Source organism: Euleptes europaea, chromosome 3, assembly GCF_029931775.1.
Source record: "Euleptes europaea isolate rEulEur1 chromosome 3, rEulEur1.hap1, whole genome shotgun sequence".
Lineage (NCBI taxonomy): Eukaryota > Metazoa > Chordata > Lepidosauria > Squamata > Sphaerodactylidae > Euleptes > Euleptes europaea.
This window is the reverse complement of record NC_079314.1, coordinates 88372681-88399310: the sequence shown is the minus strand read 5'-3', so window position 1 is coordinate 88399310 and position 26630 is coordinate 88372681. Positions and strand designations below refer to the sequence as shown.

The window sequence follows — 26630 nt, the reverse complement described above, 5'->3', positions numbered from 1 at the left end:
CCTTTTTTATAAATGGGTGTTACGTTGGCCATTCTCCAGTCCTCTGGTACAGAGGTTGATCTAAGGGACATGTTACTTATCACTATTAGAAGTTCAGCAATTTCCCATTTGAGTTCTTGAAGAACTCTTAAGAAGAATACCATCTGGTCCTTGTGATGTCTTTGCAGTTTGTCTAGACATTCTAGGACATCCTGCCTTGTTACCACTATTTCCCCAGTTCCTCATTCTCCCTTCCCCAAAACCTCTGTTCAGGAATCTACCCTATATCTGCAGCAGTGAAGACAGATGAGAATAATCCATTTAGTTTCTCAGCAATCGCTTTATCTTTCCTTAGTGTTCCTTTACCCCCATTAGTAGAAAAGGGCAAGAGTACAGTAGCACCTAACAAAAGACTAACAAAAATATTTTCTGGTAGGGTATGAGCTTTTGTGAGCCACAGCTCACTTCTTCAGATACCTTCTTCAGAAAGCTCATACCCTACCAGAAAATATTTTGTTAGTCTTTAAGGTGCTACTGGACTCTTGCCCTTTTCTACTACTGCAGACAGACTAACACGGCGACCCACTGTGAATTTACTCCCATTGTCATCCAATGGTCCAACCACTTCCCTAGATGGTTACCTACTTCTAATGTACTTAAAGAAGCATTTTAACCCTTGATTCAACCCCAAAGGGAAATCTCCTTTGGGTTTGTGCCTTTAGCAGCTGCAGAGCAAGTCTTCTCCTCCCCTGCTTCACTCCTGCCCACCTTCTGCCTTAGTTCAGGATCGCCTCCCCTCTGGTTGGGTCCATGACCCACTGTTCGAGGGCACAGTCAATAATATAAATAAAACATAATAATTATCTCCCTGCCCAGAGTGAACATAGGATTCCCAGGTCTCTTTCTTTCAAGGCAGCAATCAGATTTCCAATTTCGGTGAGGTTGCTGTGTCATGGGCCCTCTGCTGCTAAGATGGGCTCTTACAGTAAGAAGAAGTTGGTTTTTATATGCCGACTTTCTCTACCACTTAAGGGAGACTCAAGACGGCTTACAATCACCTTCCCTGCCACAACCGACACCCTGTGAGGTAGGTGGGGCTGAGAGAGTGTGACTGGCCCAAGGTCACCCAGCTGGCTTCGTGTGGAGGAGTGGGGAAACAAATCCAGTTCACCAGATTAGCGTCTGCCGCTCATGTGGAGGAGTGGGGGATCAAACCCGGTTCTCCAGATCAAACTCCACAGCTCCAAACCACCGTTCTTAACCACTACCCCACTGTGGCTCACTAGCAGCAAGAGCAAAAACCACCGCCTTCCCACTGGCAAAACCGGAAGTGCAGCCTAGCGGCGAGACCAACTTCGCCCACTGTTCCCTCACGTGACAAGGCAGGCCCCGCCTCCTTCGCGCCTCCTGACCAACGTTCCACTCGCCCCGCCCCGCCAAGGGGCGGTCTCGTGCGCCGCGAGGGGGCGGCGCCGCGGGAAGTAGGAAAGGATGCAAGAGGAGGCCCGCCCCGGTTGGTGTCGCCGGCTGCGAAAATGGCGCTGAACAGGAACCACTCGGAGGGTGGCGGCGTTATGCTGCCCCACGGGGAATGGTAACTGTGGGCTGGCCTGGGCGGAATTTGGGGCAGGGCTGCAGCCCGGGGGGGGGGGTGCGCGTCGTCTCTCCTGCGGGGCTGTAAAGCGCGGGTTGGCCTGTCTCTGCGCAGGGGAGGGCAGCCCGTCTAGCGAGCCTCGGGCTGCCCCTAACAAAGTCGCCTGCTGAAAACAACGCCCCTTCCGCCCCAAGAGCGGGATTGTGACGCGCCCGGACGGCCCCACCCCAGCGAATGCCACGCCGCCCGCCCCTTCTGCCCCCGGCCTTGCCTCCCAGGAGTTGCAGGCGCTTGTCCTCCTCCCCGTTCTTCAGTAATGCGATTATTATTCGTGGACTATTCCCAGTGGGTCGCCGTGTTAGTCTGTCTGCAGTAGTAGAAAAGGGCAAGAGTCCAGGAGCACCTTAAAGACTCACACAAATATTTTCTGGTAGGGTGTGAGCTTTCGTGAGCCACAGCTCACTTCTTCAGATACCATCTGAAGAAGTGAGCTGTGGCTCACGAAAGCTCACACCCTACCAGAAAATATTTGTGTGAGTCTTTAAGGTGCTCCTGGACTTTTGCCCTTTTCTATTCGTGGACTGTCCTTAGTCCCCAGCTCAGTCACGGTGACGCACGCACGCTCCCCTTTTCACGCAGCGTGACCCTAATCCACGTCTGCTTTCTGTATGCGTCACATCAGTTGCACGTGGACTCCTCGCAGGCCGTTGATCAAAGTGCCTCGCTCGTTGACGCTGCTCCCTAGTAAAGTCACTGTCTGGAGAGGAGGGTGGGGGATGGAGAGCAGGACAGATAAATTCCTTATCGTTTCTCTGGTAGGCTAGAAGGGTTAAAAAAGGCCGGAAGAATACCAATTTGACTCTTAATATGGGAAATGGGGGGGGGGGGTTAGAGGAAAAATGATACCAACTTAATTTTTTACTTGGGGGTATATAAAGTTTTTAAAGATCTAATCAATTTTATATGACAGAGATGAGTGACTGGAGAAAATTATGTTAATGTGTTTTGTTATGTCTCTGTTTTTATTTTTTAAATGATTTTTTCCTATTTTCTCTCTATTATTAATATTATATTATTATTGCTTATCAAAATATATTAAATAAGGGGAAGGTATAACATTAAAATAATGACTTATAAGGATTATAAAATATTAATACAAAGGAGACACCAGATATTTGTAGGGAGGGAGGAAGTCGGTGGGGAAGTCAATTATAATTAATTATATTTAATACTGAAGACATACACCTAATAATACTTTAATTTTTATCAAGTCAAGGATTGGTATATAGGATGTATTGTCAAATGAGATATATAGCAATTATTGAAAAATAATAAAATATATTTTAAAAAAAACATTTCTCTGGCAGGCCGACCACGTCAGCGTGCCTCTGACAGGACAGTCCACATTGCCTTTCTTTTGTAGTGAATCCTGGACAGGAGGATTGGGAGCTACTCCGGCAGCCAAATGTAAACTTGGCCCGATTAGGGAGGTTTCCCATTTTGGGAGGCGTGGTGAGCTCTCTCAACTGAAGGCTTTTGTCATTGTTATTGTAATGAACCCAGAAGTTAATTAAAAGTAGGAGAATCTGGCCTGATTTGCACTGTTTATATGAAGTGGCACCCCATGTGTGGTTTCAGCATTTTTTGAAAAATAGTATTGGTGAAAATTGGTATAACTATGTAGGAAAGATATTGCCATAAATAAAACATTTTTTGCATGGCCACATACGTACTGATTTTCATGTGTGAACTGGGTCTCACAGGTTTTCCTGAAGGCGTGAGCTGCAGGTTTTTATGTGTCTCTGGCAGGATTGCAGGATAAAGGGTGATTGGGCAGGATTTGCAGGATGAAGGGTGGTTTGGGACTGGATTGGCCATCAGAGGGTATCGGCTGCTAAGGGTAGACAACTGTGAAGTCTAGCATTTTCTGATCTCTGGCAACCTCTGCATTTAGAAATAAGAGAAAATCAAGTCTGTGTCTGACTGCAGGTTCATTTCAGTGTGTTAATGTTCTGAATAGCTGTGTGGGTTTCTGAGAGCCAGTGAAGACATACTTCAGTTATTTTAAGATACACCAAGCACTTGAGGCCTATAACCCTAATAGATTTAGTAACTTTGCTTTAATTCTTAGCAAGTTTAAGTTTCAGCTGTATTGATTGACTGATGCTGCATAATTGATTGCATTTGATTTAGCCCCCTTGTTAGCTGTAGGGAATTCTGTTGATCCAGATAACTGCCCCTTGCTGATACTGATCTGGAAGGAATGTGAAGAGTTAAATTGATATCACATGATTTCTGTTTGGTCAGCGACAGATATGAACCAGAATGCCTTATGCCTCTTTTGTAGCACATTCTTGAACATCATCAGCAAAACTTTCTCAAGCAAAAAAAAAAAAGTTATTTAAGAATATTTTTGTGAGAATATTCAGAACTCCTTGCAGAAACAATGTGTTAAATCGCTGATCGCTTGACTATTAAGGTAGCTGTAGTATACTTTTGAAAATGAGGAATTGTATATGAAGCAAAGATTATTCATGCGATGGTGTATGCATCCTTAATATGCACTGACATTCTTTGACCCATTTGGAGGGATACATAGTGAAAGCTGATTGCGAAGGGTAAGAGGTGTCAGGTAGGAGATTAATGGTGTGATCCTAAGAACACTCTTGGGAGTGAATCCCATTGAATAGATATGGGTAGGATTCTCATTAGACCTTTCTAAGACCAACACTCATTCTTCCTTTTTGAGGTTGGCTTGATAGCTGTATCCCTTACAGCCCCAATAACATGCATGTTTATTAAGGAGCAAGTTTTGGTTTGAACAAAAGCTTACTGCTCAGTAAGTGTTAACAAAAGTTAAAACTTTTGTGCTTCTTGGTCTGTGGCTATAATGCTACAGCATTATAGCTGTAGCATTATAGCCACAGACCAAGAAGCACAAAAGTTTTAACATATGTACAATGAAGAACCCCTCTAAATTACATTTGTCACAAAAAGAAAGTGTTCGCCTAGATGCTTTGGCCACAAATGTCAACTTGTTAGTGAGCTGTCTGGGTGGATTTTGTGTATGTGTTATGGGAAGAGAGCTGCTTCCAAAGCCATGAGTAGTTTTCCTCTAACACAAAAAAGGTCAAGTGAAGACATGGTTCTTGATACTATTTTAGTCCATATCCTAGCATTATTTTATAAGAAATGTTATGGGAACACTCTTGTTAGATTTAGAGATTGGTGCTTAGGGGGACTGCTTTTCCAGCTTACTGTCTGAAGGCTAATACATTTATTGGAGTGCATTATCTGTTCTTGGCATTTCTTTTCCTGACACATATGGTAAAGATGACTTTTCACTCATCTGTGCTGGTACGGTCTGCACTGGAAAATGCTAATTGCTGTCTGTGTTTTGTTATCTTCCCTAAAGTATTATCAAGCAATGTAAAGATGTGGAACTGACCTTCTCTGATGTGACCAGCAAATCAGATATGTTCAAAGGCACCAAGAAAGGCATGGTGTTACTTACCCCCTACAGGGTAAGTCTTGGGCCAGTTGCATCTTCAATGATACACTCCATTATTTTTGTCCAGGCACTGTTAAGTGATCATCCTCTAAAAGATCCAGCTTTGGTTTGATATGTTTAAGTAGCCAAGGATGCTTTTACTTAGTTATGTGGAATATTCAAGCTGTATTCCTTTTTTAGGGAATGAAGGGTTTGGTGCTAGTAATCTGTGCCACTTAAACCTTGAGTGTTCTTAATAGTCTTCAAAAAATTTAGGCTCTACACCCACCTTTAACCTGCAACCTGAGACTTTTCTTCCACGTGCAAAGGAGGGTAATGCTGTTGAATTGTATAGAAAGGGGAATTTTAGCAGTTTTTCCCAGTCTGCACCTGCAGAAATTTCCTGGATGACTGCTTGTAAATCTTCTACAGGCTGGACCTTAAATACCTAGGATAGGAGCATTTTTCTCTTAATAAGGTCCACATCCATGATGAGATCTTTGACTGGGGTGCTGCTTTGTATTTTTTCTTGTAGGTGATCTTTTTGTCCAAGGTCAAGGATCCAATGATGTCCTTTCAGATGCCATTCACCTTGATTAAAGGATGCTCTGTTGAACAGCCAGTATTTTCTGCTAATTATATCAAAGGAATAGTACAAGCAGAACCAGGAGGTTTGTTACCACTCATGCAGAGAGATGCATTTGTTAATTTGTTGAGTTTGTAACAGACATGTAGAATCATAGAGTTGGAAGGGGCCATACAGGCCACCTAGTCCAACTCCCTGCTTAATGCAGGATCAACCTAGAGCATCCCTGACAAGTCCAGCTTCTGCTTAAAGACTGCCAGTGAGGAGGAGCTCACCACCTCCCTAGGTAGCTGATTCCACTGCGAACAACTCTTACTGTAAACATTTTTCCCCCTATTATCCAGCGGGTACCTTTCCGCCTGCAATTTAAACTCATTATTGCGAGTCCTATCCTCTGCTGCCAGCAGGAACCACTCCCTGCCCTCCTCTAAGTGATAGCCCTTCAAATACTTAAAGAGAGCAGTCATGTCCCCCTCAACCTCCTCTTATCCAGACTAAATATCCCCAATGTATAAATCCCATTGAAGGAGTCAGCTTTTTATTTTTATTGCTTTTGAGCAATAGATTCCACAGAGAATATATAGCAGAATCCCTTTGAATTTGAGAGAGAATTCCCCTGTAAAGCTGTCTTGCTCTAGGCTTTTGCTGATTGTTTAGCTACAGGTGTTTAGTAAACAAATCCCCCTTGTTGACCTGATTGTCTGCCAGTCTTCAACTTGTGGAAATACCCTCTTGGCTTGCAAATCCTTTCTGCTAGTGGGACTGCTATAAAATAGCATCATGAGAATTGTCCACCCGAATTTTGTTTCAAAACTGCTGTTAGTTTCGGTTCAGAAGAAGGAGCAGGTGGGATTTTTTATATACTTGGATGTCAGCTAAGAACTATACAACAAAGTCACAGAGGCTTCATGCTGAAATAAGATTAAAGATTTTGCTCATGCTGTAGTTAGTTTCAGACTCCAGTTAATTTTTTTTCAAAGTGGGAAACACCTGGCTTTAGACTTAGCTTCCCATCTAAGTCTTTCCAGATAAAGTACAAGTTTTCACTCACTCAGCATTTTTAGTTCATGTTTCAAAGAAGAAGCATTTCTGTGAGCAGCCTTCACTGTCAAGCAACATGCAGATTTAATTCTAGTTTTTATCTTGAGACCCTTCCATGATTAAAATTTATATGATTATTTCCCTTAGGTGGCTGGGAAGGGCAGGCTTCATTTAAGATGAGCTTCTGCAGTGGAGGTGCCATTGAATTTGGGCAAATGATGTTCAGACAGGCCAGTGATGGTAAGACTTTTTCCCCTGTCCTAATTATTTGGTAGCTGCTGCCTGGTTTAAGTGGTGGACATTGACAGCTGTGCTGTAAATAGTCCTACAATAGGAACAACATCTGCACTGCTTCGTGCTTATGGTTTTTGCCCTCCTTGACCTATTTTTTCCCACCCTCAAGTTCCAATCTTGCTGCAAATGCCATACTGGCAAAAAAATCTGTCATCAGAATGGGAAAGGGTTGCCTAAAATCAACAATAGTTGATATGCTAGTTATATGATGCCTATTTATCCATTTCAAGATTTGGGCTGACAAATATGATGAATACAGTGGTATTGCCCACCAAAATACAGTAAAAACATTTTTTCCTCTAAATCTTGCTTACTAAATATATTCTGTTTAGCTTCCAGGGGAGTACCTGTCCAGAATTTTGGCTATGGATATGCATATTTTGCTGGGGGCTATGCCCCTACTCCAACTGTTCCAGGAGGTTACGTACCAGCACCAGGGCCTTATGTTCCACCACATGCTGCTGGACCATACCCTTATATGCATGCGCAGATGAATGGATATGGACCTGCTCCACAACCTATGGGATATGCATATGCGCCTCCTCCGGGTGAGTGATTCTAGTAGTCTTCGTAATATAGTGTTGCTCACATAGAGGCAGTATTATACAGTATTTACTGTAGAAGTGTACAAAATGTGTAAGAACATAAGAGGAGCCCTGCTGGGTTCAGCTAAGAATGCATCTAGTCTAGCATCCTGTTTCCTGCATCGGCCAGCCATATGCTTCTGGGAAACCCTCAAGTAGAAACATAGTCCTTATCCTCCAATACCCTACTTCAAGCAGTAATAAACACATATTTGTTTTACATTGTAATTTGCTGAAATGAGATTATACCACGTGACATAACAATTTTATTATCTGTCAAAATCGTTCTTTGATATTTTTATATTATGAGAAATTTGTTTTCAATATTTTGCTACTAGTGTTCCAGCAGTTAACCAAATAGCAAATTAATGTTTGCTTTTTAAAACCCCCCACAAAACTAAGTCCTTAATATGTACAGTAAAAAGGGTTCTAGTAGCAGTTACGAAGGCTTGTCCACATAACCCTCAACGTATGGTATAGAACACATCGGTTCACCACATCACTCCGCACAGTATATCTGCTCTGCACATGCTATAAAGCTAGTGGGAACAATAACAGAACTGGGATGAACTTCACATCTTGTGTGATGGTCGCCCAGCTCTAAATATATAAATAACTCAAGGAAAAGGTGCCTTGCTTCTGGGAGAGAAGGGGGTAACATTTAATGCAGAGCTGCATAGTTCTCTGATATGTATGCAGACTAACTTGGCACCCAATATCTTCCTTCAGGTATGTATCCACCACCTGGTGCGATGTATATGGCACCTCCTCCCCCATATCCTGGCTCATCTTCTGCTGCAAGTCCTTCAGCCCCAGCTCATGCAGGCCCTTCGTCTCCTACAACCTGGGCAGAACCTGGAATGCCAGGTAAGACTGATCTTGAGAGCTTTTTTGTTTAGAATTAAGATTATATTTTACCTAGATACCATTTCCTAGGTTTTGAATAAGAAGTTATCAGTTGAAGAGGCATAAACAGTAAAGCTGTTGAGAAATAAGTAGCTCTGTTCTACCGTATTTCCTACTATTTGGAAGATATCCATATTTAAAATGAAAATCTTGTGCTGTCTTTTGCTAACTGTTTCAACAAGTGGAATATGGGTTGAAGGGGGAGGGGGAATATTCCATATTTATGGAACTCCTAAGGATATATGTGATGTGGGGGCTGTCCACAAGCAGGCTTCTGATTTCTTCAGTGTTTTACGATGAAAAAGCCCCCTTGTTTTTGATAGCCATGGAAGCAGGTGATCCTAGCAGTGAAAGGCAGGGGCTATAGTTCAGTACTGGAGCAGATACTTTGCATGTGGGAAATCCTTGGCATCTTTGGTTGAAATATTTCAAAGTAGCATGTGTTGAGAATACCTCTTCTCTATCTGAGACCCTGGAGGGCCACTGGTGGTCTGAATAGACAATACAGAACTAGGTGGAGCAGTGGTCCGACTTGATGTAAGGCAGCTTCACATTTAAAATTATATCTGATTCTCTGAGGGACGTGGAAGGAAACCTGTGAGAGGCTGGTCACAGTCTCAAAAGCTTTGAATCATATAATACTTGCTGACAAGAATGCACACTTCGGCTGAAGTCCATGTAGCCACATAATCTTGGAGAAAGGTTGCATTGGAACTATATGTGAGCATTCCTACATCTTTGTTGGCATGCTTCTGGTTGTCATTTGGTCCTTGTGATCATTATGGGGTCTCCCATCCTTGAGCCCTCAAATTGCTGCAGTTCAGTGTTTAAAAATCAAACTGTTTATGGTGTTGAGTTCCTAGCCATGCTGTGTTCCCTTCCTGCAGAGAATGCAGGAATCTACCCTTCTTTTGTCTTACATGGGTACAAATAGTCTCTACTGTTTACGTATTTGTTGAACAAGTTCTGCCTGATTCTTCCTTTTGTAGGTGGCAACAAAGCAGCACAGGCAACTTCTAGTGCATATTATAACCCTGCCAATCCCCATAACGTCTACATGCCTATGGTAAGGATTCTCTGGAGAGGAGGTTTGGGGTGGAGCAGGAGGGGCAAGCTGTGGTGTTAAGAAGAGCTAGGTTTCTGACTGCCCTCACAAGCAGCTGAACTGGACATGTTCTCTCCCGCCATGGAAATATGGGGGGAAATGAAATATATGCAGTATTTAATTTCCTATCAAACCTAAAACTTTTAACTGAACAGAATAAAATGCATCATTTATAATTCAGTCAGACTATAAAAATTGTACAATTTGTTATGTTTATGGAATTTAAAATGTAATATTTTTCTGTAAGAAATTGCAGGTATACCCTATACTTTAAAAAGAGTTGCAAATTGCTACACCCTGTATTACCATTTTCCACTAATTTTCTGGCATTTGAGAGGGGTGGGGAGTTGGAGCAGAAAACAAATTCTGTTGTAAAAAAATGTTTGCTGTTTGGACAGAAACTCTTAGAGTCAGAACTGAACTGCCTTTGTGTTGGATAGTAAGCTAAATTTTATAACTTTGAAAACACTGAACTCTTTAATAACATATTATTTAATACATTATGGCATATTCATTGTTGCCAAATAATTAACATTTGAACAAAAACAATATTGAAAATACTGTACAGGTCTGCAGAATAGGGTTATCCATTGGGGACAAATTAGAAAAAGTCCTTAGACAGTTTACTCATTCTAAGGGAGAATATTTCATAGAGCTTTTTCCAGTGCTTCCTGAAATGTTCCATTCTTTCCTACTGGAAGGAGGGGGGGCTTCGGAAACCTCTTGTTTTCCAGGCCCTCTTATTTCTAAGATGAACCTAACTTGCAATTGGTTATAGAAGGCAGATTTTTATAGCACTGTAAGCAAGACCTGATATTATTAGAACATCTTGCAAAGAGTGAGAAAACTCAGGAAGGTATTTTGTGTGTTTAAAAACCAGCACCTTGTCAGTTGGGTAACACTGATGCTAGAACATCCAGTGTCTCTGTCTCTCTCCCTATCCCCATTAAAGGAAGGGGATAATGGTAGACATAGCATTGCAACTCCTCACCACAGGCATACATAAAATTGTGTAGTGTGGCTTGCTGCATTTTTCTGGGAAACACTGAACTCCTTTTGCAGAATGTGGAAAAGAATAAGGTACTTTATGGTACCAGAACTTTCATTTTGATGTGTCCTGTCCATCTTGGAGCACAATAGGGAGCTATCAAAAAGGACATTTGCACAAACATAACTTTAATAAATAGCAGTCAGAACAGAAGGAATGGAAACAGGCTAGCCTCAAGTATTCTGGCCCAAAATGAGAGGAGCTACTTGAAACTGATGTGCTGAATGATGCAGTTTTCTTTTTCTTTGTAGGATCAGCCGCCTCCTTATTCACCACCTGATGACAAAAAAGCTAACTAGCAGGAGCCCAGCAGCTGTCCTCCCTCGTGTTTTTTTTTTTGCCCTCGAAGACATCATTGCTGCCACCTCTGGGTCTCTGTTACTAGATCAATCAGTGTCAATAACATACACAATGTTGGGTGATTTAACAGCTCTTAAACTCCTGTCATGGCAATACAAAACGGCAGTGACAGTAACACTTTCCCGACTTTGGATTTTCTCCCAGGGCCAGGGTTGAAATGCTGTGACTGTTTTAGCCTTTTAGTTTGAGGTGAATTACCCACACTGCAAAGGAAGACAAATCACATCCGTAGGAATGAAATATTGGATCTCTTTGCGTGAAGCAAAACATTTTTGTACTGATGCACAAGCGTCTGTATAAAAGAAGTCTTATGCCCATTGGCATCAGTGCAGTGTGTTAAAATTTTAATCTTGCAGTTTAATGCATAAGAGGAAATCCTGTAAATGTTGGAGGCTTGTGTCTCCTTACTGGGTAAATGGCATAGCAGACTGTGGGGAAAGCCTGCCATGATGTGTAGAAAAAAGCCACCGATGGTGAGGATGGGGAAGGAAAGACTAGAAGACTAGCTAGTAACTCTTATGGTATCTTCAACTACATGAGGGAAATCACACATACAGTAAAGATTTTCTGTTTGCTCTTTGGATTCTCCTTACTCATTGTAAGAGTAGAAGTACCGAAATGTAGAGATTTCATAGACTTGAATTCTCAGTTGCTTTCCTTAAGACTGTGGATTTCAAGGGTATCCTATCTTTTGCAGAGGGTGGGTCATAGTAACAGGTCTCAAATTAAAATGAGGCCAGTTTCTGGCAGATAGAAGATTTTTATATATGAACTGGAACCAACGTGGCAGCATTATGAAACCCGTAGCCTAGTGAACAGAACAAAATATAATTAAGTGAAGGATGTAGAATAACCTCAGTCATCCTGCGCTATGGAGCCATGCAGAAAGTCTTCTGGAAACCATTCCCATCCTTGCTCAGCATATCTTTGTTCACAGTAGCAGACAGTATATCAGAGATAAATGTATTTAGCAGGAAGATACCTTGTTGGAGATGAACACTGAAGCCATTTCTCTAGCTTGGCCTTTGTTAAGGTTGAGCTAGGCATGAATGTAACTAGAAGCATTTCAGGGGGAGGGAACTAGTAGGAAACTTCCTATGATATACAACGCAACAAAGCTGTGTGAGTAAGGGACAGTATTAGAGGAACAAACTAACCTTTGAATGAGGAAAGCAAGAACTGTGATTTATTTTTTTTAGCATACTGCTTTCTGGAAACCTTTGTTGGATTGCCTTTCCTAACAAAGCTGTGGCTGAGAGCAGTCTGATTTACCTGCAACTTGACTTACAGTGCAAACCTATGGTGAGTTACTCCAGTTTAAGCCCATTGAAGTAAATGGATTTAGACTGGAGTAACTCCATAAGATTGCACTGTTCATTCTAAAGAGAACTCTTGTTTCTTTTGATGGAAGGAAGGGTATTGGGATTCTTCCTCGAGCAGACTGGGATTGCATTTTTTTTACAAGAGCTCGACACACTGTGGTATCAATTCCCCCTCTAGCAGCTGAGCACATTACTCAGTGTAACAGACACGGGAGGAACTTTTTTCTAATAAAAACCTTTTAACCGGAATCCAAGATGCTTAGAGCTTTCCACAATATAATATTTAGCTCTGTTTGTAATATTTTTTGGATTGCACTTTAATACAGAAGTATTGAAATTTTTGTGTGTGGTGGTATGTTGACTGCTCAATGAACTGTGCTTTGTGCAGAAATTTGGGTGGGGGGAGGAAGAAGAGTTAAATACCCTGGGAAAATGTCTTGGTAGTGGGGACTTTATGTAGTACCAACAATACGGACCTGCTTGTACATCAAGGTTCGGTCCAAGAACACCACCAAAATCTTACGTTCTGTAAGAAAACTTTAGCCCAATACTCATTAATGAAAGCAGAAAGGTGTCTTAAATCATTTTTATTCCATAGCCAAATACATAAAAGTTGCAAACAAATAAAAAGTAGTACTAAATGGCTGGCAAGTACCAGCATCTTCCAATAATACTTGATTCTGGCCTGCACAAAATCAGTTTGATAACTGCATCTATATCATGTGATGTACAGTATTTGTTTTGTGTAACATGAAGTCCCCTAAAACAGATTAAGGGGGATGTGAAGTACACTGCTGCCCAAACTGACTCCCATATTCTGGTAGGGCTATCCTTGTCAGGTATTAAGCTTCTAGGCTGTACACCATACATGTTTCTCAAAACTGTATACTATCTCTAAGCTTTACTTCTGTTTTTTTCACTGCTGAAATTTTCACCACTCCCTAGAAACATTTATAGCCATTTGTTTTCCTGTTACACAGCTGTGCTTCCTAACTATTAGTAAGTTATGTGTTCATTTTTATAAAATGGTTAATGGTGACATTAGAACTGCTGATGTCCCCTCATAGCAACTATCTGTACGTATATTCTCTCTATGCTGCTACTTGAAAGATAACCATAAAGCTGGCATGTAAAAAAGAGTCATCATCCTCCCGTAATAGGCAGAACTTCTGTCCTGAAATTTTTGTTCCTGTGTGTTAGCCATTTATTCTTCTCTTTGCTATTCAAAGGAAAACAGAAGCCTTGGCAGTAACAAAATTGACATGCCTTCTCTGGTACAGCAGCATCCTAAAATACATCCTTTGTCAAAAGTTGGTTTTTCAAGTTTCAGATCTGAATTTTTGGGACTGTCATGGTTTCTATGACTATCCTTTTATTCCAAATCTGTTTCAATAATTGACAAGTAAACTAAGTTACAGGATAAAATGTGAGACATTCCCTGAGGTGTAGAAGTTGCTTACATACTGGCCTGCTCATGAAAGCCATGGGGTTGGTGCCTCTGCCGATCTGCTCCAATGGAAGTGGAGCTTTTCTCTAGTACAAACATCCATCTTCTGGAGTCGAATAGGCTCTTATTGCCTTTTAGGTCTTGGGAAAACCTCTTGCACTGGAGGAAAGGTCCTCTGTTAAGATCCAACCCCTTATCTAGACTACCATAGGCTGGTATTGCACATGTAGGTTTACATTCAGGAACTACAGCCAGTCACAGTTTTAATGTGAGTACTCACGAGTAGTACAAGTCATGCTTGTGCCAGTATACCAGTACTTGATGCAACTTCTGAACATGGATTGTCGTCTCCTTAGATACCTTTTCCTGGGGACAAAACGGAGAATGGGGAACCTTACAAGTGGAATATGATAGAAGCAACTGCTAGGCCATGAGTGGACCGTTGGTCTTACAAAGGACCTTTGGTCTGATACAACCCATGCACTTGGAAAGGCAATTCAACCTCTCACAAATAGTATTGTAGAATAGAGGTGGAAGACTGCATATTGTGTAGCTTCTCTTCCAGAAACCTAACATGCTCGCATGTTACAAGTTCGTTTTTCCACTACTATTGCACATTTGAAAAAGATTTGCATGTAGGCTTAGTATTAGGCAGAGTAGAATACTGCAGCTCTCCGAAGATCATTCTCCGCTGGATATAAAACATCTATAGTAGCAGTTGATTGAGAACTGTAAGAATAGTTTAAAATTTCCTTCTACTGTTTGAGAACTGTAAGAATAGTTTAAAATTTCCTTCTACTGTTTTAGGCTATCTAGACTACACTATGAGTATTTTAATATACACATGATTATTTTAAAACATAAGGCAATCATTAAGGCTGCAATTCTCCCAGTAACTGCTTTTCCCTTAGCCCATTGAGGTAGATGTATACTGCCTCCATTAGTATCCAGAAGCGATGCATAAATTACCAACTTGCACAATTTGATTATCTTCAGTTTGGGGTACTATTAGCTACACCAGGTTTTCTAAGATACCATACCAACCCATGATTCATTTGGCTCTTGTTATCACAGTGGGAAAGGATGGAACTTCTTGGTTTTAGATTTATAAAGCTGGTTTACAGAGCTGAAAGGCTGGTCTAGGTACATTATTGGGTAGAGGTACCACATTACTACCCCAGAGGGGTTAATGACCACCGTGAAGTTGTCAGCAATCTTCAACCCACTGATTATGTCACCAGTATAGACATCTTGCACCTGCCAAAAAACAAAGTAGTATTAGCCCCAGTGGACTCCAAACTTCAGTGAGAGGATCATGATAGGAAATAACTGTAATAGGATGCCATCTTATGAGACAACCAGATTTTCAATGGAAACTACCGTGCCATTCACAAAAGGCTTGTGCGACTCCAAGGGCCCTCCTGCTACCCAGGCCAAAATGAACAACGTGCTCACATTCAGTTCCCTTCAAGAAGCATTCAAAATAACAAAGACCTTCCTTGTAAACTTTAGTCAGCAAGGTAACACCCATTTTCTGCCTTGTTCCCACTACTGGAAGTAAAAGGAATGAATTTGGATATGTGGACTCAATTTTAGCCTTGCATTTTAGGCTCACTTTCAACACTGCATAGTGGAGCCTTCGGTATGAGAGAGCCCCAAACATGGCTTCATTTAAGGTACCTACCACAATGCTGCTCAGTTGTGGGCACTGGGCCCGTGGCAAGCCAGGTAAAAGAGGCACAAATTCTAGAAGCAGCAGGTGGGATCCATGCGGGAAGGCAGTGAATGAGATTTCCCCCCAAGAATAATGTTGAGAATGCAGCACTGCATGCCCTCTTTAGAGATTATATGTCCAGTATACACAGCATGTGTCCTTGGAGGCCTCGTTCCACAGTGGGTGGCCACCCCGACAGCTAGCGTGCTAAGCTGGAAACTGCTATGAGATGCTGAGGGTTCTTTACTTACCTCATAGATGGCATTATGTGTGTAATTGAGGTGGGCGAGGGAGGTGGTGTAGTGATATGGCATGTCCGTCCTCCGGCTGAAGAACACCAGAGCGCTGGCTGAGTGGGAGAGTGGCCTCAGGAACACTTCTATCCGAGATTTCTCCTAGGAAAGTAAATGGAAGAGTATGGCTGTTACCGCACTTGTATTCCCAGCGATGTATTAAGAGTTTGAAAACGTTATAACAAATACTGTTCACACTTTGTTTGGCCCCTTTAGCTGTGAAGACGTCTTCCAACCATTTATAAGCCGTGGTATCCAAAAACCCTTTTAAAGCGATGTATTAAGAGTTTGAAAATGTTATAAAAAACATCGCTGGGAATACAAAGCACGGTAACCCCCAGGTTTTTTGGATACCACGACTTATAAATGGTTGGAAGACGTCTTCACATCTAAAGGGGCCAAACAAAGTGCGAACGGTATTTTTTATAACGTTTTCAAACTCTTAATACATCGCTGGGAATACAAGTGCGGTAACCCCCTATGTGTCACTAACAAAAAAGCTGCAACTTCCAAATATACCCGTTGCTTGTCTGAGGCCTCTGGGAAAGCTCCCAGGTTAGAGAATATCAAGGAAAGAGTACAAATGCTGGACCCATGGAGGCATATGGCTTGCTCAGCCAGTCACAGGACCCAGGCCTCTGCTTTTCTCACCTGAAGGATTCTGCGTCCTTGGATTCCCAGGGGATCCTGGTTGATTTTGATCATCAGTTTGTTCTGCAGAATCTCCCGGGAACTTTGAGAAATTGAGCGGAGGTCTGTGGATAGGAACAGAGGGGCAGCAAGGATAGTCCATAAGGCCATCTGGGACCGGGACTGTTCCTCACTGAGACCAAAGTTTCCAATGATTAGCTACAGGAAACAGGTAGGAAGCAAAAAAACAAAACAAGATAAATGTCACCAAAAACGACTGAGTTTGGAGCCACCTCTGGGTTCATCACATGGAAACTTGATGACTGCCCCTGTGGTTGGATTATCTAGAGCCAAGATGTATTGTTAGGTCTGGGTGTATTCCTAGATTACAGCTTGCCAGCACAGACAGTAGTGTTAGGTGCAGAATTCACCCAAGTATCTCAACTTTTCTTTTTCATGAAAAACGCAAGTTTCTAGTCCTTAAACTCTCCAAAGACAGGTATCCTCTGCCTGTACATTCTCAAGCCTGGTGAAGTCTCAGAAGATAGAAAAGGTTATGTTTGAGGGAATGAGCTGTATTTCACTGGGTGGGGGGGAGGCATCGTCTGTGCCCTACACAGCTCTTTGTCCCTCCATATAAACAGTTGAATAGATATTTAGCATTTATATAGTGTTTCACAAACATCTTGTAATCTTTACAACAACTCTATGAAGGCCAGCCTTTTTATCCCCATTTACTGAGGTGGGGGTGAGAGACAAATGCTTGCTCAAGGCCACCTTGGACCAGAGGCAAGATCTGAACAAAGGACCTCCTGGATCACAGCTTGTTCTTTTAGCCACTATCCTATCCCTTCTCTAAGCACAATATGCAAATCTGCATACAGGTGGTGCAGCAGTGCAGTGTTTTGATGGCACACACGGTTTCTTTTTAAATACAAGCTATACAATCCTGGCTAGAAAGATGGGCTTTTTAAGAACTCCCGAGTTTTCTACATAGTAATTTATTTATGCTTTTAAGAACATAAGAAAAGGCCATGCTGGATCAGACCAAGGCCCATCAAGTCCAGCAGTCTGTTCACACAGTGGCCAACCAGGTGCCTCTAGGAAGGCCACAAACAAGAAGAGTTGGTTTTTATATGCCGACTTTCTCTACCACTTAAGGGAGACTCAAACCGGCTTACAATCACCTTCCCTTCCCCTCCCAACAGACACCCTGTGAGGTAGGTGGGGCTGAGAGAGCTGTAACTTGCCCCAGGTCACCCAGCTGGCTTCGTGTGTAGGAGAGGGGAAACAAATCCAGTTCACCAGATTAGCCTCTGCCGCTCATGTGGAGGAGTGGGGAATCAAACCCCATTCTCCAGATCAGACTCCACCGCTCCAAACCATGCTCTTAACCACTAGACCACAAGACGTCTGCAGCAGCATCATGCCTGTGTTCCACAGCACCTAATATAATAGGCATGCTCCTCTGATACTGGAGATAATAGGTATGCATCATGACTAGTATCCATTTTGAATAGTAGCCATGGATAACCCTATCCTCCACGAACAAGACCACTTCCCTCTTAAAGCCTTCCAAGTTGGCAGCCATCACCACATCCTGGGGCAGGGAGTTCCACAATTTAACTATGCATTGTGTGATGAAATACTTCCTTTTATCAGTTTTGAATCTCTCACCCTCTTGCTTCAGCAGATGACCCCGCATTACATTTATACCACACATTTCTTCCATTACAGAAGTCAGGGTATTGTATCTGGGATTCTCAAGAATTCTCCCATCCAAGAACTGACCAGAACCAGACCTGCTTAGCTTCAGAAAGCTGGCACAGCAGCATTTTCTTTTAACCATGCCCATGAAGATTAGGCCAGAAAGATAATTTCACTTAGTCTTGCACCCTGGTAATGTAAGATGCTGAGAACAAACCCTGCCAAGAATTCTATGTAATTGCATTTTCTATCTTTGAATCTTTCTCTATTGTCCTAGTTTTCATTTCATTTCAACATCCTTGGCTGAACATTACCATGTCTGGATCGTTCCAGTGGCCGGGGCCAGCCTGTGGCTGGAGCACATCCTGATGCTTTGAAAACCAATCCACGATGGAGAGGACACTGTCCCAAGAGTCTTGAATGTCACCATAGTTTCGCCAGAGATTACAGATATTGGTCAGGAGGGTGTAGTTTACCTGGAAAAGGGTGTGAAAGAGAGTATGTTCCAGAGATGGACTGTTTGCCTTATTAAGATCATGTGAAACAAGATATAGTTGGAGAGAAAAAAACCCCACAATACTGTGCTTGTCAGGAGTCGAGTAAGTGAATGACAATTCAAGGGCAATGCCCACCAAAAGTTTTAATTTTTAGTTAAAATGTATTTGGCTATCCAACTTGAAAGGTGATCAAAGAGTGCCATCAAGGCAAAGAGTGAAAGTCAGAACAGCAATTTAAGAGATTATGCTAAATTACTAGAAAATGTGGGATTGTGCAAGACATAAGTATTACATGGAGTATGGGGAAACATTTCTTCAAGTGACATGTACCCTGAACTGATACTTACAAACAAGTGGTTTGAGTCAAGCTAGGACTCTAAACAGACCGGCACCCTGTTCCTGTCCTATGGAAAAGAAATGGACTGCTGCATCAGGCCAGTGGATCAATGGTTCTAGCACTCTGTGTCCAACTAGATACCCCTGGGATGCTTTCCCAAAAAAGGGGTCATAATTAATAGGTTCCTCCTCTAGAGTATATTGTTTAAAAATGTGCATGGCACAGAGTACAGTACAAGATGACCAGTCCCTGCCCTGAAGAACTTGCATTCCAAAATTCCAAGACAAAGAAGATTATCTAGGGAAGTGGAGGCAGGGAGAAACAGGGGAAGAATATGTGTTCACACATACTTAGATTTCATTTTAGTAGGGGAGGAAAACTAAGGGGTTAAGCCCAAGGCTTCAAGAAAAGCTATATCAATCAGAAAAAATGTGTGTGTGTGTTAAGTGCTGTCAAGTTGCTTCTGATTTATGGGACCCTATGAATTAATGACCTCCAAAGCGTCCTATCATTAACAGCCTTGCTCACGTCTTGCAAACTGAGGGCCATGGCTTTCTTTATTGAGTCAATGCATCTTATGTTGGGTCGTCCTCTTTTCCTGCTGCCTTCAGCTTTTCCTAGCATTATTGTCTTTTTCAGTGACTCCTGTCTTCTTATAATGTGACCAAAGTACGATAGCCTCAGAAAAAAGATACTAGAAGAGAAATTGTAGGGACTAACCCATTGTGGTTAGTAGACAGAGGACAAATGTGATTAGTTGGAAAAACACACTCAGCCAGAGTAATGCTGTGGAAAGAGCGGTACCAAAATTTGCCTCCCTTCTCTGTTTTTGGTGTTCCCTTCTGATGACTCCCATCAAGAAGTTTACTATCACCAACTCAGCCCCTTCCTCAACAGGAAAGGTGAGGCCTTGTCCCTGACATGATACTGAGCTTCTGAGACATTCAGAAGCAGTGAGAATTCTCACTGCCTTCTGAGGGTTTCCGAAGGCCAATACAAGAGCAGAGAGGAACATTTGCTGCTTGCAAGATAAAAGGATATGCTTGCCATGTTTCTCCTCACCCTCAGCCCCGTCATCAAAATGGAAGGTGAGAAGCTTCAGCTCAGAATTCTGAACACGGTTCAAGAGGTAGGTACTGCAGCACGGTTTAAACCGAGGGAAAGAAAATATGTCCCCAATGCCTTCTCAGTGACGCCTCACCTGTGGTGGAAGCCCCCCTCGATATGCTGGCCAACTACAGGAATAGGCAATAAGGCGGCCTGTTGCATTCAGAGCCCTGGTCATTCGAGGATAACCTTTTATGGACAAAGAGTGATAAAGCATCAAAAGAACTGTAAAGGTCAATTGCTATGGGATATTTATAGACTATGGAGGATGGGCTGATGGTGAGAAGAACAAAGGCATTTTTCACCCCATGGGCACTTCTCCAATCCAAGGCTGGAAACAACCCAAATCACGAGGACTTTCCCCCTAACAAAAATAGCATGTGCCTGTGTAAAACATTTTGCTGGACATCTGGCATTTTAAAAAGGGACATATCTCATAACAGTTCTCTTCCCCCCCCCCCCCCACAGACCACAGCTCCCTAACTGTTTATGGAACAGCTTCATTTTCACATCATAGCTAGACCTGCCCGCCCAATGTTTGACAATCTAGAGGCACCACCTGCAATGCTTCTCAAATTGGGGTCCAGTAACTGCTGAGGCCTGCAAGCTCTTTCTAAGGACAGTGATAGAGTCCCTTTCTCATGTCATCTGGCTAACATGAAAATAAAGCCTTCTCAGTTTTCTAGGAATGGAGGCAGGGATCTCAGGGGACGGGGAGAGAATAAACTTCCCTCTCTTTCGAAAGCTGGGAGCTAGCAGAGCTGCCACCATCCACATAGCTTGCATCTCGCCTCAGACCACTAGCCCGACAATGCATTGATTGAGCTGGGGGTTCCCAGCAACCAATTCTAAAGACTCTAATTGGTTGAGTGGCACCAAAGAGAGAAAGTCCTAATACAACCACCACAGTTACTTTGGATATAAAGCTGATCCGGTTTCCACTGTATTTTCCAATGCAAAGGATTTCAGCCAAGAGAAAGCACTCTGCATCAGTAGAAAATAATAGCCAATAGTGGCAATCAATTGAATACTGGATGTTCAGATTTTAAGTGACATTTTCTGTTTCTGTTGGCCACTCTGAAAGCACAGGATGGAAGAGTGTGAGAGACAGGGATAAACGGGGCAAGCCTTGGCTCTTACCCTTAGCCTGGTCGGTTGCTGATGAGTAGCAGCCATCTAGCTTCAGCATGTCCACTCCCCATTCTGCAAATGTCAAAGCATCCTGTTCAATCCGATCCAACGTGGTGCCAGGGTACCCACCACAGGTGTGGGTACCAAGGTCACCATAAATGCCGAGCTTCAGCCCCAGTGAGTGCACCTGCCAAAATAAATTGTGACTTCTCAGATATTGAACTTCCCTTTGCAAATTTCTCTGTAACTAAGCAACACGTGGCAATGCTTTGCCATCCTTGAGATTAAAGACCGAGCACCTTTGTCTGTTTCTGGAAAGGAAAGCCTCTTTGTTCACATCACAGGTTTATACTTCAAGGGACACACACAATTAATGTTTTCCAAGAGAAAGTTCACACACAAGCAGCCAAGATGTGTGCTACCAGAATTATGTGGGGAAATACAATTATGAACCAGGGACACAGATACGATTGGCAGCAAACTCTGTGATAGTAGTAGTACTTTTCCAGTCACTGGCATTTCTGTTGATTGTACTGGTTTGCTGACAATTTCACATTATGCTTCTCCTTCATGAGTGAGCATCCATGGACACGTGCTCATGTGTAAAGATAAAAGCTCTGTATGAATGGGGGTCTCAGTGGGGTTCTTTCTCCTTTCTAGTAGCCAGACCTTAAAGATCTTGTTGAGTTAAATCCAGGCTAGTACAACCTTTTCAAAAGAGCCCCGTGGGGAGAGTGGTAAGCTGCAGTACTGCAGTCAAAAGCTCTGCTCATGACCTGAGTTCGATCACGACGGACGTTGGTTTCAGGTAGCCGGCTTGAGGTTGACTCAGCCTTCCATCCTTCTGAGGTCAGTAAAATGAGTACCCAGCTTGCTGGGGGTAAAGGGAAGATGACTGGGGAAGGCACGGGCAAACCACCCCGTAAACAAAGTCTGCCTAGTAAATGTTGGGTTGTGATGTCACCCCATGAGTCAGGAATGACCCGGTGCCTGCACAGGGGACCTTTACCTTTTTTTTTTTAACAACCTTTTCAATACTATATCAACAATGATTTCTGAAGATTAGTTGCGTGGGACAAATACAGAAGTTATGCTCTTTGTCACACCAAACTTTGTCTCTCTCACCCAGGTCAAGCACCTCAAATTGCTTCATCTTACAAAATTCATCTGCCCTCACAAGCATATGTGAGAGCCAGGATGGTGCAGTGGTTAAGAGTGGTGGTTTGGAGCGGTGGACTCTGATCTGGAGAACCGGGTTTGATTCCCCACTCCTCCACATGAGCAGCAGAGGGTAATCTGGTAAACTGGATATGTTTCCCCACTCCTACACATGAAGCCAGCTGGGTGACCTTGGGCTAATCACACTGTTTCAGCCCCACCTACCTCACAGAGTGTCAGTTGTGGGGAAGGGAAAGTGATTGTAAGCTGGTTTGATTCTTCCTTAAGAGGTAGGGAAAGTCGGCATATAAAAACCAACTCTTCTTCTCCTCACATAAATCATATTTAACTTTGGCTACTGTAGAACACACAACTGAAGTTTGGTTTACTCTTTCCAACACCCTTGCCATGATTTCCAGGAAGACAGCACATAGGTATGAGAGGTTTTCTTTCCCTCTATAACCCCAACCTGGCCGTAGGGCCTGCTGTCTTTGTGGAGGATGTTTTTCCATTCCCCAAGAGTCCACCCTAGCTCCAACCATCCTCCCAATTGCTCCTGCAATGTCTGTCTTTTCTTCCTGTGCTAAGAGGATATTGTTGCCTCCAGTCCCAGTAGTAGAGGACACTGAGACAAAGCAAATGAAAGCACTTTGTGAATTTGATTACATTTTCCACAAACGACCTGCTGGCTCAGCCTCTGAATTAAGTACATTACAGCCCTTAATCCTTTAAGGAGTCATGATTTAGGAGCCCAACATTCACACTGCTTAGTCCTCACAGATCTTGCCTCAACAGAGGCTTTAAAAAAGTCACAGATGGATCTTGTTTCTACACCAGAAGAGTTCACTCACATAATCCGCTAAGGCTTTGATCCCACTAGGGAACCTCTCAGGATCCGGAACCAGTTGTCCTTTGGCATCCCGCTCCTTTGCCATCCAGCAGTCATCTATGTTCACATACACATAGCCCAAATCCTTCCAGCCATCGGTCACCAGGCAGTTTGCCATTTCCACGAACAGCCTCTCACTGCCCCGGAAAGAAAATAGAAAACAGACGATGTCTTTAAAAAGCTGAAGTGTCCTTAAACTACTTGGAGCGATACGGTATGAAGCATGAAAGGTAGAACCCCGAGCAATCCTGCAGAGCGGCACATTGTATTGAAATATGCTTCCCTTCAATCTTGCTACAGCGGCATAGCCTGTTCTCCCTCAAGATGGCAGACTTACCTCCATCCTCTGCAGTCTGCTTCCTGGTGGCATGGAAACTGTTTTACCTTACTCCCCACAGAAATCTCTCTCTGCAAAATCACAAGAAGTCCTGATTTGTTCAGAAACTGCACTACCATGGAAGTGAGGCAGTTACTTAATAGCTGCATCACTTAGAATCTATAGAACATTTGGTACAGAAACACACCAGAAGGAGCTATGACTATTCGAAAACTACCCTGTACCCACCCTGCATTTACAACTTTGCACATACTCTGTATTACATGTATCAATACACATACCATTTTTGTGTGCATACAATATAAGCCCATATTGAAAACTTAACCTATGAAGTGGCCCAAACAGCAGTTACTGAACTCAGCTACTAAGATCCTAGTGCAAAACATTCCAGGCAAGGGCCCATTTTGGAGCCTCTTATTCCATAGCCAGGTATTCTCCAACCCAACAGTAGTGAAACTGCCTTTTAGGAATTGCTGTTCAAGGTGGGAAAAATAAATGGCACTACCTCTGAGGAAGTCCTTTTATTGGTTGCTGCTAGCTTGATCTCAGATGGCTGAAGACCCAGAGAGGGCCTCCAAAGCAGGTCTCAAAGGAAGTACCCAAGAGAGAAGGTTATCCTTCAAGCACAGTGGTCCAGGCCAATTCATCCATGAGGCGGTATTTTAGGGGGTAGCATCCTCCCTCCCACCCCTCTGCTCCTTGTATCTACCTTGCTTCTGCCTCTGCACTAGGAGATGGAAGAACTATATTCTCCTCCTCTTCTCCCCCAGCCTCTCTAAAAGCAGCACAGCAAGTTATCCATGTCCTTTAGGGCTTCCTAATCTTGTGTGATCCTTTTCCTCTTGTGAATTTTGGCCATCACTTTGGTAGCCCTGGCACCTTCATGAGAGTCTGAGAAGCCCAACAACCAGGGCATGCACAGCTTGCCATGATAGTTTTAGAAAGGCTTGGAGGGAAATGAAGAAGCAAGAAGCATTAGCTCCTCTGGCTTCCTAGGTATGGATGGGGCAGCAGCAGTCTCAGGCAACAAAATGATTTGAACTGACATTGCTGAGGGCCCCAAGCTCTTTGGGGCTCCAAAGTTCAAAATCTGTTTCTTGAGTTGTATTTGGAAATGTACTGCCAACCAATGCAAACATTATATCCTGGTGTGATACAACCATCCTGACATGCTCCCGACAGCAATCTAAGGGCCACATTCTTAACCAGTTGACATTTCTGAACAGTTTTCAAGGGCAGCCCCATGCATACTCATTGCAGTCATCTAGCCCAGATGTTACAATAGGATGGCTAACTGTGGCCAGGTTATTTTTGTCCAGGAGAAGCTGCAATGAGCTGTGAAAAAAATGTAATCTGAGGAGGAGTCGAAAACAGCTGGAGGATATTCAGATAGTTCAACAGGAAAAAGTAGATCTGTAGCCTATGGCAGGAAAAAGGGTAACACTGAGCATTCTGCAAGGAATCCCTCCTACAAAAACAGAGCTGAATTTGGTTCAAGCTGCATTGTTTCCAGAGTTCTTTCACTTACCTGATACAGTTCTGAGGATCATTCTTGCAGTCAATATTACAACGAAATCGCTCCCATGCCAGCCAACCCATTGGGGGTGTTCTCATGAGCCCGTTCTCCAGAGCTTGGCAAAAAGAGGCTAGAGCCAGTATGAAGACAGTGGCTACCAGCTTCATGATCACAAAGTGATGGATCACTGCTGAAGACAGAGGGGACAAAACAGTACCTTTCAATAAGAGATCCAACTCCAACATGCCTTGTCTATACCTCAAGTAAGCTGCTAGACGTTATTTACATTCACTTCCATAGTTCACTGCATTGTCCATTCTTTTGTTCAGTACTTTTCAAACTTGCATTAGAAAATCAATGACTCAAGGGCTCCCAATTCCTATCAGAGTGGCACCATGCCACATCCACATTTTGGCACTAATCTTAAGTCTCCCTCCCCTCCCACTTTTTACAATTAATTCTCAACTGCACTGGCTCCCGCTGGAATAACGGATCAGGTTTGAGGTACTGGTTTTGACCTTTAAAGCCTTACAAGGTCTGGGACCCTCGTACCTTTGGGACCACCTCTCTTGGTATACTCCCCATAGAACACTGCACTCTGCTAATTCAAATCTGCTGGTGGTCCCTGGCCCCAAGAGTGTGCGGCTGTCCTCAACAAGGGCCAGGGCTTTTTCAGCCCTGGCCCCAGCCTGGTGGAATGCTCTTCCCAACAACTTCAGGGCCCAGGGAAACCTTGAAGACTTCCGCAGGGCCTGCAAGACAGAGCTGTTCCACCAGGCCTATGGGTGAGGGCAGCCATTGCTGGCCTCCCTACCTTCCTCGCCTGTTGTATTTTATAGTACCGTTCTGAATTTTTTCAACAACTGGTTGCTGATATACACCATCGATATGGAGATTTACTATCATTGTTTTAATGATGAGATTGACTGTTTTATTTGTCCCTGCCCTCGGTTGGGGACTGAGGGCGGGCTAAACATTTGAAAAATAAATAAAAATAAAGTATGTGCTATCAAATCTGGATGGCTTGTCTTCCTATGCTACTCTTGAAGGATCAGATTTCCAGCCTGAGGTGGAAAAAAAGCGTAATCACAGGACACCATATAGCAACTGCATGGTAAGTGGGCTTGAACTGCAGGCCATATACTTGCAGATGTGTATACAAGAGGGTAAGAGTTCAAGAATCTATGGGCTACAGATACCCATGGTTTGTTTGCACTTTGTGGCTTGGGAGTTTCTGGGGGCAATTCAGAGGCAACCCTCTTCCTCACACTTTTAATGCAGGCATCTCAAAGGAAAGACTCTCTGGTAGCAAAGCAAAGACCCATGGAGAGATGCCACCAGCCAATACTGGGCAGACAAACCACTGGACTCACTCAGTGTAGGGCAGCCTTTTATATCCTGTCACATGCAGTAGATTGTACCAGTCCTATAGAAGACTGAGAGAAGGACACACAGCATCAGGCTTCTGAATGCGCGTGAGCACTGATACCAGGACGTGTTTTCAATGTACATTATTTGGCTTCTGTACTTTTTCACAGTGACTGATCTTCTCTTCTTG

The 26630-nt window shown here is 43.1% G+C and overlaps 2 protein-coding genes across 2 annotated transcripts; one reads left to right on the top strand and one right to left on the bottom strand.

Moving 5' to 3' along the window:
- The first annotated feature begins 1487 nt into the window (after positions 1–1487).
- WBP2NL (WBP2 N-terminal like) lies at positions 1488–10941 on the top strand. Its single transcript, XM_056847014.1, has 8 exons — positions 1488–1573; positions 4989–5097; positions 5599–5734; positions 6838–6930; positions 7317–7532; positions 8298–8435; positions 9464–9540; positions 10879–10941. Exons 1-8 carry the CDS (start codon positions 1515–1517, stop codon positions 10924–10926), a joined length of 876 nt encoding a protein of 291 aa, XP_056702992.1. The 5' UTR covers positions 1488–1514; the 3' UTR covers positions 10927–10941.
- Positions 10942–14824: 3883 nt separating this feature from the next.
- Positions 14825–25254, bottom strand: NAGA (alpha-N-acetylgalactosaminidase). Its single transcript, XM_056846791.1, has 8 exons — positions 25085–25254; positions 23182–23356; positions 21182–21359; positions 20136–20230; positions 18415–18576; positions 16415–16612; positions 15722–15865; positions 14825–15013 (listed from the first exon to the last, which is right to left on the bottom strand). The coding sequence occupies exons 1-8, from the start codon at positions 25237–25239 to the stop codon at positions 14825–14827; spliced, it is 1296 nt and encodes a 431-aa protein (XP_056702769.1). The 5' UTR covers positions 25240–25254.
- Between the last annotated feature and the right edge of the window lie 1376 nt (positions 25255–26630).

Excerpts from the sequence above, each read along its gene's own strand:
- WBP2NL (XM_056847014.1), top strand. The coding sequence starts at position 1,515 with ATGGCGCTGAACAGGAACCACTCGGAGGGTGGCGGCGTTATGCTGCCC. Across the intron at positions 5,735-6,837 it reads AGTACAAGCAGAACCAGGAG|GTGGCTGGGAAGGGCAGGCT; the intron begins GTTTGTTACCAC and ends TATTTCCCTTAG. Across the intron at positions 9,541-10,878 it reads ATAACGTCTACATGCCTATG|GATCAGCCGCCTCCTTATTC; the intron begins GTAAGGATTCTC and ends TTTTCTTTGTAG.
- NAGA (XM_056846791.1), bottom strand. The coding sequence starts at position 25,239 with ATGAAGCTGGTAGCCACTGTCTTCATACTGGCTCTAGCCTCTTTTTGC. Across the intron at positions 21,360-23,181 it reads TCAAAGCCTTAGCGGATTAT|GTGCACTCACTGGGGCTGAA; the intron begins GTGAGTGAACTC and ends TTATTTTGGCAG. Across the intron at positions 20,231-21,181 it reads AGCAACCGACCAGGCTAAGG|GTTATCCTCGAATGACCAGG; the intron begins GTAAGAGCCAAG and ends TGTCCATAAAAG.